This window comes from Limulus polyphemus, unplaced genomic scaffold (genome assembly GCF_000517525.1).
Source record: "Limulus polyphemus unplaced genomic scaffold, Limulus_polyphemus-2.1.2 Scaffold397, whole genome shotgun sequence".
Classification (NCBI taxonomy): Eukaryota; Metazoa; Arthropoda; class Merostomata; order Xiphosura; family Limulidae; genus Limulus; species Limulus polyphemus.
This window is the reverse complement of record NW_013666007.1, coordinates 526,061-544,524: the sequence shown is the minus strand read 5'-3', so window position 1 is coordinate 544,524 and position 18,464 is coordinate 526,061. Positions and strand designations below refer to the sequence as shown.

The window sequence follows — 18,464 nt, the reverse complement described above, 5'->3', positions numbered from 1 at the left end:
CTATCTCACAAGCTGCAGGTGGGGAAGACCTGTCGTTGTATTTATCTGCAGTTATTGCCATGAGATTGATCATTATATGGGTCAACCTCCTTCCCCTGAACTTGCTCCATTTCCCCCTGAACAAGCCAAACCTGTTTGGGCCGACGAGGATTTTGATAACTTTTATTCACCATCAGATTTTGCCATGTCTTTCTATGCCCCACCTGCAGTATCATCTAGGCCTAATACAGCATTTTTAGACATGATTTCTTAGGTATTTGGTGTTTTGTCCATTTTCCAGATTTCCTATGACCCTGTCCTTCTATGGCATTTATCTACTATCCTTCTCCTTTCGGAGGTGATTCACAGATCTTGAGGGTTTTTCGAGGGAAAACCTCTTCCTAATTACCTCCATGTTGGCTCATTTGTCATTTTTGGCTCTTGCTTTACACATGTGGTTTCTCTGTTGTTGGAATCTCCTGGGTCGAGATGTGGTCTTGTCTCAGGTGCACTTACCGCCCCCTTATCTTAGGGATTTACGAATGACCCCTTTTCTTCGGCAATATGTTTTTGTTTATGTACCTGAGACTTTGGAATCACATATGGAGCCTGTGTGCCAACACTCTACCCTTTCCTCTTTGGTTGGATGTTTGTTGTAGTCAGAGCTGAGACAAGCTACTTTTCCTGTTTCCCATCCTAGTCCTTCTCAGCCTTTACCTGTTCTTCATCTCATCTTTCTCTTTGATGTAAATGGGCATGTCACCAACAGTACCAGTGACTACTCGGTGGTTTCTGGTCCAGTGGGAGCTCACTTGTATAGATTTGTTCCCCTTTGGTAACATTTCCTCGTGGATTATTTGGGTTTTATCAGACTAACTTGTCCTACAATTTCTCCCCCCCCCCTCCTTTGTCTTAAGTACCCATTTCTTTCCTCAAACCTCAGGATCTTACTACCAGTCAGCATCTTCTGTCTCAACAGGCCATCAAACCTGTCCATCATCTTTTTCCGGGCTGTTTGTCATCCCCAAGAAAACTGTAGACTGGCGGCCTGTAACAGATTTGTTCCACCTCAATTATTTACTCATTCTGCCTCGTTTTACCATGGAGCCATTTCTCACCATCAGGTGGGCTTTTTCATCAGGTTTGTGGATGACCAAGGTGGACATTGCAAATGCTTACATGCATATCCCGATATCTTATCAGTTGTGACCCTATTTTCAGTTTGTTCACCATGAGATGATTTATCAGTTTCGCACACTGCCCTTCGGGCTTGCTTTTTCCCTGTATGTTTTTTTGTCATGTGGTTAAAGTGTTCACTTGTCACTTACATGCTCTCAGGTTGCACTTTTATCATTACATGGACAACTGGCAACTGTTAGCTCATTCCAAACAGGAGTCCACCCATCACACTTGGCTGCTCCTGGAGGCAGCTCGGGTTGGCCAGTTGATAAATTGGAGAAGAAATTCCTTCAGCCTACCCAATATTTTGTCAAACTGTGTATTTTTCAACATCCATCTCAGTCGGGCCCAACCTTCTCTTCAACTTCATTTGATGGAGCGAAAGTTCTTCATGTTCTTACTGCTCCCTTTATTACAGCTCATGAGGTTTTGTCACTTTTGGGGATGTGGTCTTCCATGGCAGTCCTTATCCCCTTAGGTCATGCACATATGCAGGCTCTTCACGACTAGTGGAATCTTGCATGAGATCCTTTGATGGCTCCTATTTTCCTTCCTTTTACCCTTGTCAGTGACCTGAATTGGTGGTTGGACAAGACTCACACATTCTTGGGTGTCCCGCTTCTTCCTCCTCATCCAGATTTACACATTTTCAAGGACACATTCCTTCAAGTCAATCAAGGAAGCTTCAGGACATTGGTCTGCAGCCAAGAGGTTTTGTCATATCAACATCCTGGAGCTTCTCACTGTACATAATGTTTTGGTTCATTTTCTCCATCTGGCCAGAAATCGTCTGGTAATGATACATTCCAGCACTTTTACAATGGTTGCTTATCTCAATCACCAGGGTGGCACCTGTTCTCGATCCCTATGTTTTCATACTTTTGTTATTCTTTTTTGAGACCACGTGCTCAATATTCATATCATTGCATGTCATGTTGCTGATTGGCTTTCCCATCCAGGCAAAGTTTATCTGATGGAGTGGTCTCTCGATCTTCTTGTTTCCCAATGGCTTTGCCTTTGGTGGGGGTATTCCTCACGTCAATATATTTGCCACGTCCCTGTTTTAGTCTCAAGACCCTCATCCTCTTGCTCTGGCTGTAGATGATTTCAGTCAGGATTGGACCAGCAAATACATGTATGGCTATCTTCCCAATTGACGTCTTCATAGGGTGATTTCGATCATCCATGCCACTCTATGTCAGGTCCTTCTGATTGCTCCCTACTGTCTGGCTCATTCATGGTTCTCGCATCTACTGCAGCTCCAAACTACTCTATTACCTCTTCGTCTTACTTCATCCCTTCTTCATCAACTTCAGTCACCAGTATTTCATCTAACTCTTCCTGTCCTCCATTTTCATGCCTGGTTTTTATACAGTCCTTGGCAAGGAGATCCGGCTTGTCCCAATAGGTAGCTTCTTTTCTAGCTAGTTCCATTTGCCTTTCCTCCAGGGAAGTTTATCAACATAAATGGAACATTTTCCACCATTGGTCTCTGGGTCAAGGGTTTTCACCTGATCGACCCACTGTTCCTCATATTGTGGATTTTCTAACTTGTTTTTTTTATCGGGATCTTCTGTCTCCTCGATCTCGGGTTATTGGGTGGCCTGGTCCCACACATTTCGTTTTCCTCAATACCATAGGGTGTTTACCTCTACTAATCTTTCACTTTTGATGCTTTCCTTCCAGATTCGTTGTCCTTCTGGATAGGGATGTTAATGTGGTTCTTCACTGCCTCACTTTACCTCTGTTTGAACCACTATCCACGTGCTTCTTGTTTCATCTTTTCCTTAAGACTTATTTCATTCTCCTCTTAGCCTGTGAACATCAGAGGTCAGATTTATTTGCCATAGATGTTTCACGTACTCTTTATTATTCCACATATATTCTACTTTATTTGGATCATTCTTTCCTCCCCAAATCTTCAGCAGCTCGAGAGGGTAACTCTTCCATTTAGCTGCTTTCCCTACCTTCCGTTTCCCACTTTTATCTTCAGTCTGATCTGGATAGTCTTCTATGTCCTGTACATGCTCTATGGTTTTATATTGCCCACATGGCTTCCTCATGTGGTACCCGTTCCTGCCTTTTTATTCCTTGGCAGACATCCCCAATTTGTGATCTTTCTTGTAACATTCTCACCATTTGGGTTCAGCTTTTAATTCGATTGGCTTATTCTTCTTTATTGTTTTCCTTCCATACTTTGTTCCGGGTGTCTTCTCATCAAATATGACACCTCACTTTTTCATATCTCATGTTCTTCACCCCTTGGAGGAAATTCTTCAATCAAGCATGTGGCATACCCCTCAATCAGGCATGTGACATAGGGTTATTGTCTTCTGCCTGTAGCCATTGTACAACTTCAGTGTGACTTTGACTGGGTAAGTTATATTCTATTACTCTGTGACCTTTATTCCCTTTTTCATTTTTTGTTATTACTCATTGTCTGGATCCTGCTATGTGGCAAATAGTGCCTGACCAGGTATTCTTTAACTATTCACATCGGCACTGTAAGACCATGTTTACTTACATATTATAATTCCATGGCCATGCAATGCACTCTGCAGAGATGGGATATTCCACAAGATCGCTTGTAGGATTATCCACGTGATAGGTTTGCTTCAGAATTTTGCAAGTCCCAAACCGTACTCACCCATGGACAACATGGGTAAAGCAATAGGGGATAGCTGCCCATCCCTGTCATGATTTGTATTGAATAAATCAGTATAGTGTGCTTTTAAGAATAGGGTTTCATGGTCACCCATTGTACTGTCTTAGGTGTTGACGTTCCTCCAAACTCTCCACCACATCCCCCCCCCCCTTCTTCTATTGGAGTTTGAGAGTTTTTACCACTTTCCAGTTTCAAGCTGCTGGGGGTGGTGGACCATGGATGCATCTTCCTGAATGTGTTAATGAAATACAAATAATATATATATATAAATGATTATAAAACCATTCAGTTGAGAGTAGGGCAATGGTGTTCTGCTGGTGCAGATGACAAAATTGAAGTTCACCCCTTCCTCCACGTGTATGTCAGTTCCCAATGGCTGGGTTTTGGATTTAGAGCTGGACTAATCAATATAACTCCTCACACTTGTATTACAGATGTCTCTATTCCCTCCCTCATTTATACTCTTGTTACTCCATCATTGTTGTGAGTCATAGTGAAAGTACTTGCAGATTACTATTGTTCTTCCCCTTCCACTATCCCTCGATGCTTATTATTCTAAGGATGTTACTGTGCTTGGGGTGGTTCCTGTCAATTTAAAATTTGAGTGAGATGGTTTACTTTAATCAGACATCTTTTCGATGCCAGATGTTGGGTTCCCGGATCGATCAATCAATTTCTCACATTGTCATGTGCCCCGTTCATGGGTCAGAGGGTACAAGATTCCCTCTGGTCTCATGAAGTTGAGGTGAAGATGGTATGATCTCCTTTCCTATCTCCACCAGATGACTGGGTTTTGGATTGTAGTTGACTTACCTATGGTATGATCCTCATCCTACCCCTGCATGGATGTTGGTTCCCAGAGGCATGGGTTTTGGATGTAGTTGACTTGCTATACACGGTCTGTCGCACCCTAGCCACTCTACACTTAGGGGCGTATCCTTTTAATCTTACCCTCCTTTATGTTTCTGGAATTGAGTTTCATAAATATCATATGGTTTGGATCCCTATCCTGCCATAGTTCTCTCCCACATAGATGTGCTCCTCCATTTTTCTACCCATATATGCGACATTTTTACACGATGGGTGAAGAGTACACCTGTTTCAGAAGTGGCGTGGTCTCCCACATCAGATCTTTAATCCCAAAGGTCTCTTGAGGAGTGTCCTTCAGACACTTTTAAAGGATGCTTCTTTCTTTCCCTTGCACTTGTCCCTCCACCTATTCAATGTGGCATTCTAACTATTTGTGGGAGAGGAGATAATGTACCATATCGGAAGTTATATTTTTCCTATATTGAAAATGTATTTCTGATAGGTACTTATCTCCCTTCACACTTCCCATCCTTCCTCCCCACTGAAAACCGGTGCTTCCATTTTCTGCCCAAATTCGAAATAATAGTGTGGTAGAATAGAATAGAGGGAGTCACGTGCGTCAAGAGAGTATGTTGCACTCTTATTAGTGGAGGGTAGTTACATGATGATTTGCATGCGAGATGCATTGGAATTGGTCAATTCCAAATAGTTGGGAGATTCAAGGTTTGTGGCATGTGCAAAAAAATGTGCAGCACTGAATGATAATAGCTTTTTATGTAAGTGGAAGTAAGTACCTATTGGAAATACATTTTCAGTATAGGAAAACTATAACTTTTCAAATTTCTGGTGAAACACTCTTAATACTATTTTAAACCCTTTAAGGTAAAATTCAAGGTTTCTAAATGATAACTTTGGTGGGAAAGTCCATTACTATTTATTATTATTTTCTGAATGAACAATGATAGAGATATGCATTAAAGCACATAATGATGTGGACTCCCTCCAGTTGCTTACACAGCACTGTAATTTTTAATGTGAGGGATGGGTAGTGCAAAGTTTGGAGAAGTAATCTATGTACAGATTGGAAACATATGTTATTCGACATTCATCAACATTCCATCAATTAGTGACATCTACAATTTCTATAAAGCAGTTTTGTTAGATGTTAAATTATGAAGTCAGATAGTTATTGGATATATGTGTGTGTGTGTGAATAAAGTATTCACTTTAATGTGTGATAATTTTATCACAAGCTGATTTATAGCAGAACTCTGTTTCTGTTCCTTCAAAAATTGTGGACTTTTCCAATGTGTCAGAACATGTTTGAACACCCAGCACTATCAACTGTGAAAAACATATTCAACTACAGTACTATTACTGTCTGTTTATATTTAAAGGTCCTGATAAGAAAACACTACCATACAACATTAAAGAAACTGGAATGGGGAGCTTCAAAGTAGAGTTTTCACCAAAGATAACAGGTTTGTTTAATAAAAAACATTATTTAGAAGGTTTATTGTTTCTATTATTTTACAATCAAACAAATATTTTTTACTTTTGATTATTAAAACATTGAGATTAAATTTTTCAATAGTTCTATTGCTTGCTTCTTTTTTGCAGTTTAATTTTAGTTCTCATTAGATACATTTGTTAGTGACAGTTTCTGTATAATTTTCTCTATCTATCTATATTTATTTATCTGTGTTACATTGTTCTATCTTACATATCTGAATGGGTGAAGAGAATCTCAATCATTAGCATGCTGGACTATAGGTCTAAGGTTCTATTTTTTTGTGTCCCATCACTGCCAAAACAAAAATCACACTTTGCACTTTGAAAGTGCGAGTGTATTATAACAGTGATGGTCAAATCGTGCTCTTCAATCTGTCAAGATTGGTCCAAGAGTTTGTGGTGGGTGATATTGATTAGCTGTCTTCCCTCTAGTCTATCACTTCAAAATTAGTAATGGCTAGCACAGATAGTCCCTCATGCAATTTTGCAAGTTTAGCTGAACAATTTTTAATATTATTACCTTTCCAGGTTATTTGTTTACATATAATTTGATTTGCACATAGGTTATTATGCCAAATATTTTATGATTTACTTGTCTGTTAACTCTGTTTGTACATCTGGCGTGCCTCTTTGTATGTTATCTTCTCTACTGGGCTATGTACTTATAGATGTCTGTGGATATATGTCTATATTTACAAGCATGTGTCATATTGTCCTTTAGCCCCTGATGGCTTACTGGCATATTTGAGAGCTTATAATTCTAAAAATTTAGTTTCAATACTCTTTGCATAGCTTTGTGCTTAACAACAAACTTATTGCCATTTAAAGAAATGGAAATTAAAAAACCTCATTTATGATTGATCTTGTTAAGAAATCTATATATAGCTGTTGAATCATCTTTTGCAGTAAAAGAGTAAAAAGATAAATGTATAACCTAAGAATTACATTCACTAACATGTCTCCTCATTTTTTGTAAGGTATATTAGTGAGCATGGGCTCAAATAGTAGATATATATAGTACTGAAAATATACAGAGCTGACATATATTAAATTCCTGTACATGTTAAGCTGTGTAAGCAGTGAATGAACAGGATTTTTCTATTTGCATGAATAGGAGAACACAGGATCCATGTGAACCACTGTGGAAATCCTCTACCAGGTAGCCCATTTATTAGCAAGGTGTATGATGTAGAACAGATAAAGGTGAAAGACTTGGGAATAGGATTTCTGGGGAAACTCTACACATTTCTTGGTGAGTTACTATTAGTTCATATTATTCTGATTTTTAGTTTCCAAAATAAGTCAAAGCTTTATTCCATTGAATGCCCAATGTGTGTCTAAATGTAATAAAAAATAGAAAGATATATTACAGAAATAACTAAAAGAATGAACATTTAAACTTTTGATATTTACAATTTAAGTTGTTGAATGGTTAAACTTAAGATCTTCATAATCTAACCCTCATCAGCACACCTGGAGTCCACATGGTCCACAACAACTTTCTTAGTTGTATATCCTTTTTACATAATCTTGAAAAATTTATATCCATTCATATAATTATCATGCAGAAACTCAGAATCAATATGACACTATTGTTTTTGAAACAGGCAGATGGAGTATGTAGCTGTAATCTAATATTTATTTAGGGTCCATGTTGACCCCATGTTATCATTGACCATCACTATACATGCAGTTCAACTAATATCATATGAAATAAATTTCTAACATTTATTTTACTACATAAGCTGTTGTAAAAGATAATTCATCAAAGTCGTACAGTATCATCTCATCTGTTGGCTTATAACATCATTGTAGTAAGCATGCATGCACTTCTCATTCCTCAACAAGTGTTCTCTATGATGACTGCTTATAATGCCCTATCTTATAGATACCTTGTTTGATAATTGTTATAATTAACCTGCTTTTTGGATTTTCAATTCATAACCTGTTACATTCCCTGTGTGATGGACATTTTGACAGATTCTTTTTCTCAAAGTCATTGGCTTCTCACCATGAAGTGGAGTCCCTCCATTTTTTTTCTTTTTCTTTCTGTAGTCATGTAACCAGCTGAGTCATCTGATGACTGAAGCTTTTTTCTATGTCAGACAGTCATCATCTTCCATTCTATTGGTCTCCAATTCCAGATCCAAAAGCACTGGCAATGAATACCCTGAGTCAATCTTGGGAGAACCTTTTTCTTTATGCCTACACTCCTCTCCTCCTTCTTCCTTGATTACTTTTCCAAATCAGTTACTCAACATAGTAGGTTTGTGGACCTAATTTGCTGAAGGAAAATGTACAGTGATTTGTGAGAGGTGGAATTAAAAAGACAAGACACTACGTTGGAGTCAGGATGAATCAGGATAAAAATGAAACACATTATTCTCTGACATAAAATAAAAATATCTTAAGAGTAAGCACAAGTGATTGTCCAAGAGGTTAGAAAATGCAAGTGAAACAAATGTAGATCACAGGGTTAGCAAGTAGAAATGTGATGACAAGGACAGGAATTCCACCAGTGAGTCTTGGTTTTCTCAGATCAAAAACAAAGTGCCTTCCTTGAAAGTTGGAACAAATTTCTAAGAGACAGCCAAAACTGACAGTACCATGCACACACATTATTTTTGCAGCTGACTAATCAAAAGAAGGGGCACTGAAATGCAGAAGTATCTCTCCTCCATGTGAGAGTTGCAGAGTATCCCCTTAACACAAAGAAGGACACAATGCAACTATCCCATGAAACATCAGATAAGTTTCCTGATCGGTTAAACTACAAAAAGAACACCCCATGATAAAATTTTACACATACAAACAACCAGATTTAGAGCATTCAACAATTTTAACTTAGAAAAAATTAAGGATTTGTTGCTATAAGGTACAAACTATGGGAGAGTAAGATATGTTGCATACTATACCATTACCACAATGGAAACATCTTCTAGGCCAACCTTGAATGTCCATTTTTCACAATGACATTTAATGTCTATAGCTTCACTGCTGGCTATTGTTCGGTCCTTTGTCCAGGAAGCCAGGTTTTTTTAGTAGGGAGCTCAGATGTTAGCTTATTCTTCCTGGTGGTCTTCCCTGAGTGTCTATCAGTTGTATTAGGCAACCTTCCAGAGTTGGTGCATTATACATAATATAACTTGTTTATCTATAACTCTTCAAGGTATTGCTTTTTTTAATGTATTTGTTTCATGATCATAGCTTATCAGCTTCTGTCATTGATGATTACATAACTATCTTATCTGCCACCTTTAGATGCTGTGGAAGCCATCAATGTCTTTTGTTCCCATTATTCAAAGACCTTTCCTAAGCCTTTCATCTTCAACATCCCCAAGTTCCTATACATTGTCCAACATAGGACTTGGGTTTTTCCTGCATTTTGAACCTTTAGAAACTTGTTCTCTCTATCATTTTTCCTGGAAATCACATTTTCTTTTATTACTTGCACCAAGCAGAAGAAATTCTGATATGCATGCCCATAATGCTTTAAGTACTTTATTTTCTCAGAAGTCTATATATTTATATCCAGATTGAGCCTTAATATCTAAAACTTTGGCTACACGAGAAGGTAACCATTGTTTCTTGCCTATTGCGTTACCTACATTGGCTAATCCAGACTCATTCATAGGAACATTTTTTATGTCCTATCAAGGCTATTTGTTGTTATCTTACACGTACTAAATCTGTCAGGGGGGGGGGGGTCTCAGAGAAGGTTGATTATATCTTGACAAGGAATCATGCTCCTCCTATCTGGCTCTTGCTACATTATCAAATTGGCTTGTAAAGTTAATTAGTCTTGTTTCCAAACACCTTTAAAGCAAATTTGTGTTTATATCTCACCAACTGAGGCTGGAATGAAATGTGGACACATCATGAATACACTTTTAAAATTTGGTGTTACATCACATTGGTTTTCTTCAACTTTGGAATTCTATTCGCTTTCAGTTGTGGTTCCTCAAACCAGATGGAATCCCTAACAAGTGTTATTTGTTACCTGCTTAGTTAACCCAGGTATATCTATATTGCCCAATACCACTTTTAACAATTACACGGACTCTGTGTTTGAGCAGTCATTCATTTAAAAAAATTAAGAAATATCAGTCATGGTCTCTCCTTTAGAATATTACAATCTATGTTTGGATAGATTTCTTCAGTTAGGACTTTTGAATGTTATACATATTTCTGTGATTGTTCTAGACAAAATTTCACCCTCTGTGCTGAGAGGATGATGCCCTATGTAACTAGACAGAGGTTGCCTCAGTAGGTACCTTTCTAACTTCCTATGCATGGCTTTACATAGTATTTGAAACATTGGAGATGAGAAGACTGTTCTCCATATGATGTCTTATAACTCCAACCTTACAGCTTTATTTGAGATTTATTTTGCACTTTATTAGAGTTATTGAGCCAATCTTCAGCTCTGTCTGGATCTTTTCGATTTTCCCAGGGTGCCTACTGACTAGGCCAGTTTGATGACTTGGTTAGTCTTTTCAGATGAGGTTGAAGGGAGCCTTAACACCAGAAAAATGTCCGATCATTTGTTATTACTGGTCTCCTCCTCTGAGAACCATTCGTTAGAGGTATAGGACAATACATTGTTCTATGACCCAGATTGTCTTTTACACCACCACCTGTGACCACACATGAGGTATATACATGCTACCTGACACCCTTTATTCCAATTTTTGATGAACCAATGGTCTTTGTAACTCCATCTGATTTTCTCTGTCATTTTATTGTGGGTATTTTAGCTTTTAGTATTTCAGATGTAAGTTTACCTGATTTGAATTTTCTATTTTTAAAATAACAATTATTTTCAAATAGGTAATTACCTCTGAAATGCATTCCCATCCAACTCCCCACAACTGGAAGATTTGTTGTTTTTTTTATCATAACCTTAAAGTTCTAAGAATTCTTTATTATGACAGGAAAGCAGAGCGTATATGTGTTTTCCTGATGCATGTGCAATAAGTTAAGTGGAAGAGTGGAGAACTCTCAGTAACTTGACACAAGTTCTGCATTGTGTCAAGGATATTCAAAACCTTATGTCACATGATTGTTGGGAGCATGAGAGCAAACTCAACAATGGAAAACTTTTAGTATTTGAGAGGTTAAGTACATGTTTGAAATTCATTTAAATTCAAAAAATGTAAACATTTGTTGGTTCTGAATCGTGTGACTATACAAGTTATTTTCAGTAAGGACTATAACCATCTGGTATCTTCTGAAATAATCTTTGTTATTGTGAGTGTAAATTGGCCCCAGTTAATTGTATTTTACTAATATATCATTTATAGATAATTTCTGTGTAATAACTTTGAAAATATAAATTTGCGATATGTTCTTACCTCCCTCATACAAAGCTATCTCAATCTTCTTTCTGCCCTCTATTATTATTTTATTAATATACACTTACTGTATTAAAAGCTATAGTATTAATATTTGGTTTAAATATACTTGTCACTTATATGTCAGAAATTTTAAATGGATGAAAATATTATTGGATTAAGCTAGAAATATGAAATTAGGTAAGAAGTTTACTTACATAGTACTCTACAATAATATCATGTCACATACCTCACAATTCTTAATGAGTACAATAACTTCCAGCAAGAGATATTTTTCGTTTCTTTCTATATATATATAAATAAAACAACAGTTGTGCCAAAGAGATTGATTAAAAGGTTAACTTCAGATTTTACCCAATTAATTGTAGAATACATTGATCTAGTCATCTTAAGTTATTATGTTGTTCATCCAGATATGTGACCTCAAGAAATAGTTTTTACTTCTGTCCATGAGTGATCTGTTTACAGTAAACTGTCTTTATCTTATTGATTTTGTTTCATTTCAAGTAACTGCCTTCTCTTAATTTACTGCAGATTGCAAATGGCAGTTTTAGTTTTCATCTTCAGCACCTGTATCTGCTTCTAATTATAAGCTGTAGTTTAATTTGATGTCTGAGTCTTGCAAATAAAGTATAAATCTGGTAGAAAATATATCTCCACTGCTATGTGTAGTCTATTATTTTTTGATACATTTCTTCTCATATAGAGGTTCGTAATCTTTTCGTGTATTTCTTTAATCTTTTTTTATATATGCCTTTTTTGTTGTGAAATGCTAGTTGTTGTTTTTAGTTTCAAAAAGTCATATATATGGGTGGCATGTAAGTGTGTGTGTGTGGAAAGTTGGAAAACAATGTGGTAAAAACTTTAATTTTGTCCACTAAGTGACAACATACATTTAGAAATTGATGGTCTATTAACTTTAATTTTATCATTGGAAGGGCAAGACAAGTCAGAAACATTTAATCAAATTCATTCAATCAATGTAATCAAGTTTATTTCAACCAATTCAAGTTTTACACCAAATGAGAATGAAAATGTTACAGTTTCTACTTTTAATATGAAATTCTGTTATGATTTGTTAGTTGAAACTGCAAATGCTGGGCCAGGTAACCTAGATGTTATGATTAACAATGGAGAAGTCGAAACATCAGCACAAGCCCAGTCCTCGACACTGTATGCTATATCATTCACTCCCAAACATATTGGTCCACATCTCATTGATATCAGATTTAACAGTGAACCTGTTCCAGGTATGGATTTTGCACATATATTATGATGGTATTGATATAATACTGTGCTTTAATATGTTTTGAAGTACCATGTTACCACTGTTTGTCTGTATGTTTATTATTAGGTGCTACAGCAGTGTTTTGTAGGAGAAACATAAAACTGTGTTTTTTGGTTTTCAATGCAAATATGCTTTTATCCATGAATCGAGACTTGCGTTTAAGAATGCAATGTTTTCTTAAATGTAACTTAAACCTATATAAACTATGATGCTTGAACAATAAAATAGCATTTACTTGTTAGGAAGTCCCTATGAATGCCTGATAGTTGATCTGTCGAGCTTGTCAAAAGTTCAAATCTCTGGTGAAGGACTGGAAAAAGTACCTCTTCATCGTCCAGTGGCATTTTTGGTTGACACTAATGGAGTCAACATGGGACAGCCCCATGTAAATATTATGGGTAAGTTTCCTAAATTTGACTAAATTGTTCTTACTTGTCAACATGGTAGAAAGTGAAGTTACTTTATGAGTATTTTTCACAAATTTCAATATACAGATACTTTCTGTTCAGATATGTAAAGTTTCCTATGCTAATTAAATTTTTCTTATTTTTAACATAGAACAGCCTCAAATCTCCATAATAGATAGTTTTTTATGTAATTATAGGACAGCCAGATGTCACCATTATAGTAATTTTTGTTTTTATATCAACATGGAAATAAAATTATTGCATTTTTATTTGTACTTACACATCCAAATGGGGCAGCACAAAGACTTCTTTATAAGCATTTTCCTGTTCATCTTTTGCCCTCATATTTCAACAAAGGATAAGTCTGTATGATCATTATTGTGTTATTTTCTTGCATAAGTCTATATGATGATTGTTGTATTATTTTCTTGCATCAGAATGTAGCTGCAGAAAGGCAAGGTACTTGTAGATCACTGAATATTTCTTGGATTATTTGTTATATTCAAAATAGTTCTGATAAACTTCCAAATGTTAAAAGCTACAAAAGATAACCTTACACCAATATCCATCTGTTTTCTGTCTTGATTATGAAAAACACAATTTCAGATTTCTTAATATTTTCAGTACAACTGCTGTTGGATATACAAGACTGTTTAGTTTAAGAGTTATTATTTAGTTTATTTGATGATCTAATATTTAATGATTATTTACTTTTCATAACAAGAGAGTTAAAAGTAATAGTTATGACAAGTTTGTTACATAACTTTGTACGAGTTGTACATTTTATATGCAGTGTATTGTTGCACTAGGCTTTAGTAATATTGTTGGTGTCATGTTACTTGAACCTTCGGTATTTTTCTAGCCAAATGAATATTTTTACATTATAGTGTCTCCTAGTTTGTAGAAAATTCCAGGCCTCAGTGAACAAAGTATATATATATATATATATATATATAGTAGGTAGACTCATGAGTGCAAGAAAAGTAAAATAAAAATAAAGTGAAGTGAAAGTTCAATCAGAAAAGAAGTTAGAAAACGTGAAGTTAGCTGGCATGTGAGTGATTAGCCATAACGGGCAATATTTTAAAGTGGGTATCACAGTTTAATAAAGGAGAATAATTTATCTTGTCAAAGGATGTTCTAAAGTAACTGAACCCATCTATGTGGACTTTGACGAAAAGAACACAATTATTTAAGGTTCAGGATACAACTGTGGTAACCCACGGGGTAACGTAAGTGAATTATTCACTGATACTATTGTGATAAGAGTAGAGAAAAACAATTCATCTTGTCAATTGGATTCTAAGGTAGTTGAATCAGCCTGAGTGGACTTTTGACAAGCAAAGAGAATTGTTTAGAGTTTTAGATAAAACTGGGATTTCCTATAGTGTAAAGAAGTTTTGTACATATGTTTGACTTGTTTTGAATATATTATTTTAAAACAAGTGGACTATGTGCTGTCCATTTATTGTTCGAATTTATCACCAACAAGTCACAGACACCTACTGTAAAAGAATCTCAGCCCATATATATATAAAAGCCCTAACAACTGCCAAAAGTTTTGTATTTAATCACCATCTGTAGGCACAGAACAATGATTTTAATATCCTGGATTTTTATGCAGTTTTTGAAACAAAATTATTTCTCATTGACTCAACATTTAGATATTTCTTCAAACAGCAAACTTAGTATTATTTTCCTAGCATGTAAAATGAGTGCAAAATATTTTTCCCAAATAAATAAGAGCGTTTCTTTCCATTGTAGAAGCTAATTAGAACAGAAAAGTGTATAATTAAAATGTTAGTTTGTGCTCAAAAGTTATAATATTTTTTTATGTATTATGTAGTGTAATAAAAGTTAACTCTCATAATTTTTTTCCTACTGTTGCATGTTTTTATGCAATACAAACAGATATTTGAAGTTTGATTATTTCTCCTTAGGTCCAAATCAACATAATCTAAAAACGTACATCAACGGCAACTATCATAGTGGATATAGAGTTGAGTACACCCCAAGTGAAGTTGGTAAGAAATCCTACCTTACTAAAGAGCATGTATGTTTAAAAAACAATTAAGGGAAAAGGGATATTGAAATGTTTGCAAACATGCACAAAGACAGGATTTCTAAAACAAACCAAAGTACTTTTTTTAAGACATTTATTCAAAAATCCTGCAAGTAAAATGAATAAAATCTGGCTGGATTTCAATAATTTGGTTTATGTCCACAAAAGTAATAATGTCAGATGTGCCTACATTTAGTTTAGATTACTTACAGTTTGTCTAGTTGATACATATAAGTTAGAGGTTGCATAGGATCCATTATTTGTAGTACATATTATACATTGTATGGAAGTGTTACACTTGGAGCAATGGTGATAAGGCAACAACTGCCACTAAAATGTTTTGTTCTAGAGATTTTGAAACTGTTTTTAAACCCAGTTTGAGATCAGAGTGTCTTTAACTTTCAAATTATAAGAAGGCCAATCCATTAGAGGCTCCAGAAAAGGAATTAAAACAGCTTTAAAAAATGTATAATTAGTTATGTGTCAAGAATTTATTGGAATACGTATAACTTGTATAACAGTATTTTAAAAAATCAGTATTCTTTACTGGTAGCATATTTGGAAGAAGAAACAGTTATAGTTATTACATTTAGTACCTTAAAGTTGTGGTGAAATATCAGAGAAATGTGAAGTTAATACATTAATTAAAAAGTTAATACAATTAATTTGGTTAGATATTGTTAATATATGATAATGAGTTAGATATTTGGGACATAAGTTAAATTGGTTGAGCATTAAAAGTATTACATTAGTTTAAAAAGTAGTGTATATGCCATATTAGCTAAACAGGCTATATTTGATATACTGTTTATTAGTTTCCATTACAAAAGAGTGATTTGGATAAACATATCAGTGTGTATAATATTACCCTAGAATTTTGCCCTGTTATACATACATTTTATTTACTTTTCCTGTAATTCTAGGAGATCATACAGTTGATGTGAGGATTGGTGGACACCCAGCAGGAGGCAGCCCTTTTTTGGTCAAAGCTTATGATACATCTAAAGTAAAAGTTAGTGATTTGGGTAGTGGAGTCATTGGAAAATCAGTTTACTTTGGAAGTGAGTATTTGTTGAAATATTATTATTTATTAATGGCAAATTCTGATCAGAGAAAGCTACCTAATTAAAGCAAAACTAAAAATCAACCTGGTAATAAGTAATGCTAATTAAATTTACTTTTCTTACATTCTTGCTTGTAAAGATTAGAATGCATTGTTCCATCATTTGGGAACCCCCACTGCTATCAATATTTTTGGCCATAAGCCAAATAATATCTCAAGAGATCTGGTCAGCTTAGGAGATTTAGGTTATATTAAGCTAACAATGTAAAATAATATATATAATAAGTTTAATAATAAAAAGGTACAAATAATAAAACTAGGTACATTAAACATTCTAACTAATACTGTTAATGAAAATACAATTAAAGAATTAATAGAGTGTACTCACCTACATAACACACAAACTCTAACTATTAGCTTCAAATACGATTTAGATTTATAACTGAAAACCTTCAGAACAGTTTTTAAAAAAATTTTACAATTAAATATTTATATAATTCCTATAGTATATTTGAAATATTAGTAAAGTGATTATGTTATTTAAACAAATAAGTGACATTTAAAGTGTTTTCATTTGAAGCTAGAAAATTATTTTGATTAGTGTTTATTATGATTATTTTTAGTTGATGCTAGCCAAGCAGGAGCTGGCAACCTTGAAATAATTGTAACCGTCGGAGAAAGAAATGTCCCAAATTATGTCCAGTCTGAGGGAAATGCTAAATTTAGAGTTAATTTCAAACCTTCAGAGCCAGAAGCTCACACTGTTAGTGTGAAATTTAATGGGGAATCTGTTCCAGGTAAATTTCTTGTTTACTACATCAGCACTATTTAAGAAGCAGAAAGTTTGACATTTAATATTTTACATTAGACAAAAATAGCTCATTTAGATTTCTTTTTACCAACAGGTAGTCCATTTATTGTTAAGGTTGCAGACACAAACCAGTCTGTCATAACAGATTCTTCTCTGAAAACAGCCTCCTTAGCCAAGGGAGGAAGGTTTACCATTGACTCTAGAGGTCTGGAAGGTGCAGAGTGTAAAGTTCTGGTCACTGGTAAGACTTTTTTTTTTTGAAGTTACGTAAACGTCTTATAGAGTTGTGATTAAAACATAGTTTAACTCTTAAGTTCCTAAAATCAGAGGCATCACACATAGAATCCTGGAACTGTTACTGTTTAATTACTTATAACCCATGTAGCTTGTGAGATGTTTATTGATGTAACTTGTTTACTGTGCATTTCTTCCCATGCTCTTTTATATTTCTGGAATGACAGCAAACTGAAGATCCAAAGTAATCACAGCCACAGCAAATAAACAACACTTTTGGAAATACATGCTGTTCGTTTGATGTTTCAGTTGAAGAGTACTTACCCTAATTAATGAACAGTAAAATAAGAATAATGGCAACTAGAAAACGTAGAGCCCCAGAAATGTTCCAAGTAAAGAAACACTTTTCAAAAAGAGGAAGTAAATGTAGGGATGGCTAATATTAATCCTTCAAAAACAATGCAAAGAAGATAGTAGGGATGGCAATTGCATCATCCCTACATAATCTCACAGGCAAGAATTAACATATAGCAATATATATAACTATTCAATCACAATTGAGTTTAATTTAGCCTATTTTTGTCTGTTAACATTCTACTACACTGTGTGCCTGTGCTATTGTGTAGAGGTGATGTAAATGTCATCCTTACAATCTTGTTTGCACTGTTATTGAAGGATTGATATTGGTCATCCCTACATTTACTTCCTTTTTTGAAAAGTTTTTTCTTTACTTGTTTGTTTTTAATGCAGTGTTTCAATAGACATAGGAAGGTTGTATTTATAACCAACTTCTAAATACATTGAGGTTCCAACCGTAATATCTATTGTTTATCATTTATTAGCTGGTAATTCCTGTTTCACCATGTACTTAAAGCTTTTTGAAGGAACACCAAATTTCTGTAAAAAGCTAACTTCAAGGGGTGATGATATCATTGATTACACTAGAATTTTAATTTTTTTAAATTACTACTAGTTAATAATACTTATGAATATGGATACTCCATTTGAAACTATATCACCTCAGTGAAATTGGGTGACAGCTTTGTTTTGGTTTTTGATTTACCATGCCATAAGAAAGAAGAGCATGATATTTATAGACA

General features: G+C 35.0%; 1 protein-coding gene across 1 annotated transcript in view; it reads left to right on the top strand.

The window, feature by feature from the left end:
* The window catches only part of LOC106457959 (filamin-A-like), a 77,496-nt gene that overhangs the window by 18,590 nt on the left and 40,442 nt on the right, over positions 1-18,464 (top strand). Inside the window, exons 14-21 of the mRNA XM_022384062.1 lie at positions 6,031-6,114; positions 7,260-7,397; positions 12,582-12,749; positions 13,030-13,185; positions 15,135-15,218; positions 16,180-16,317; positions 16,943-17,116; positions 17,225-17,371. Of these exons, the coding sequence (XP_022239770.1) occupies positions 6,031-6,114; positions 7,260-7,397; positions 12,582-12,749; positions 13,030-13,185; positions 15,135-15,218; positions 16,180-16,317; positions 16,943-17,116; positions 17,225-17,371 (1,089 nt within the window). The remainder of the gene's footprint in view (positions 1-6,030; positions 6,115-7,259; positions 7,398-12,581; positions 12,750-13,029; positions 13,186-15,134; positions 15,219-16,179; positions 16,318-16,942; positions 17,117-17,224; positions 17,372-18,464) is intronic.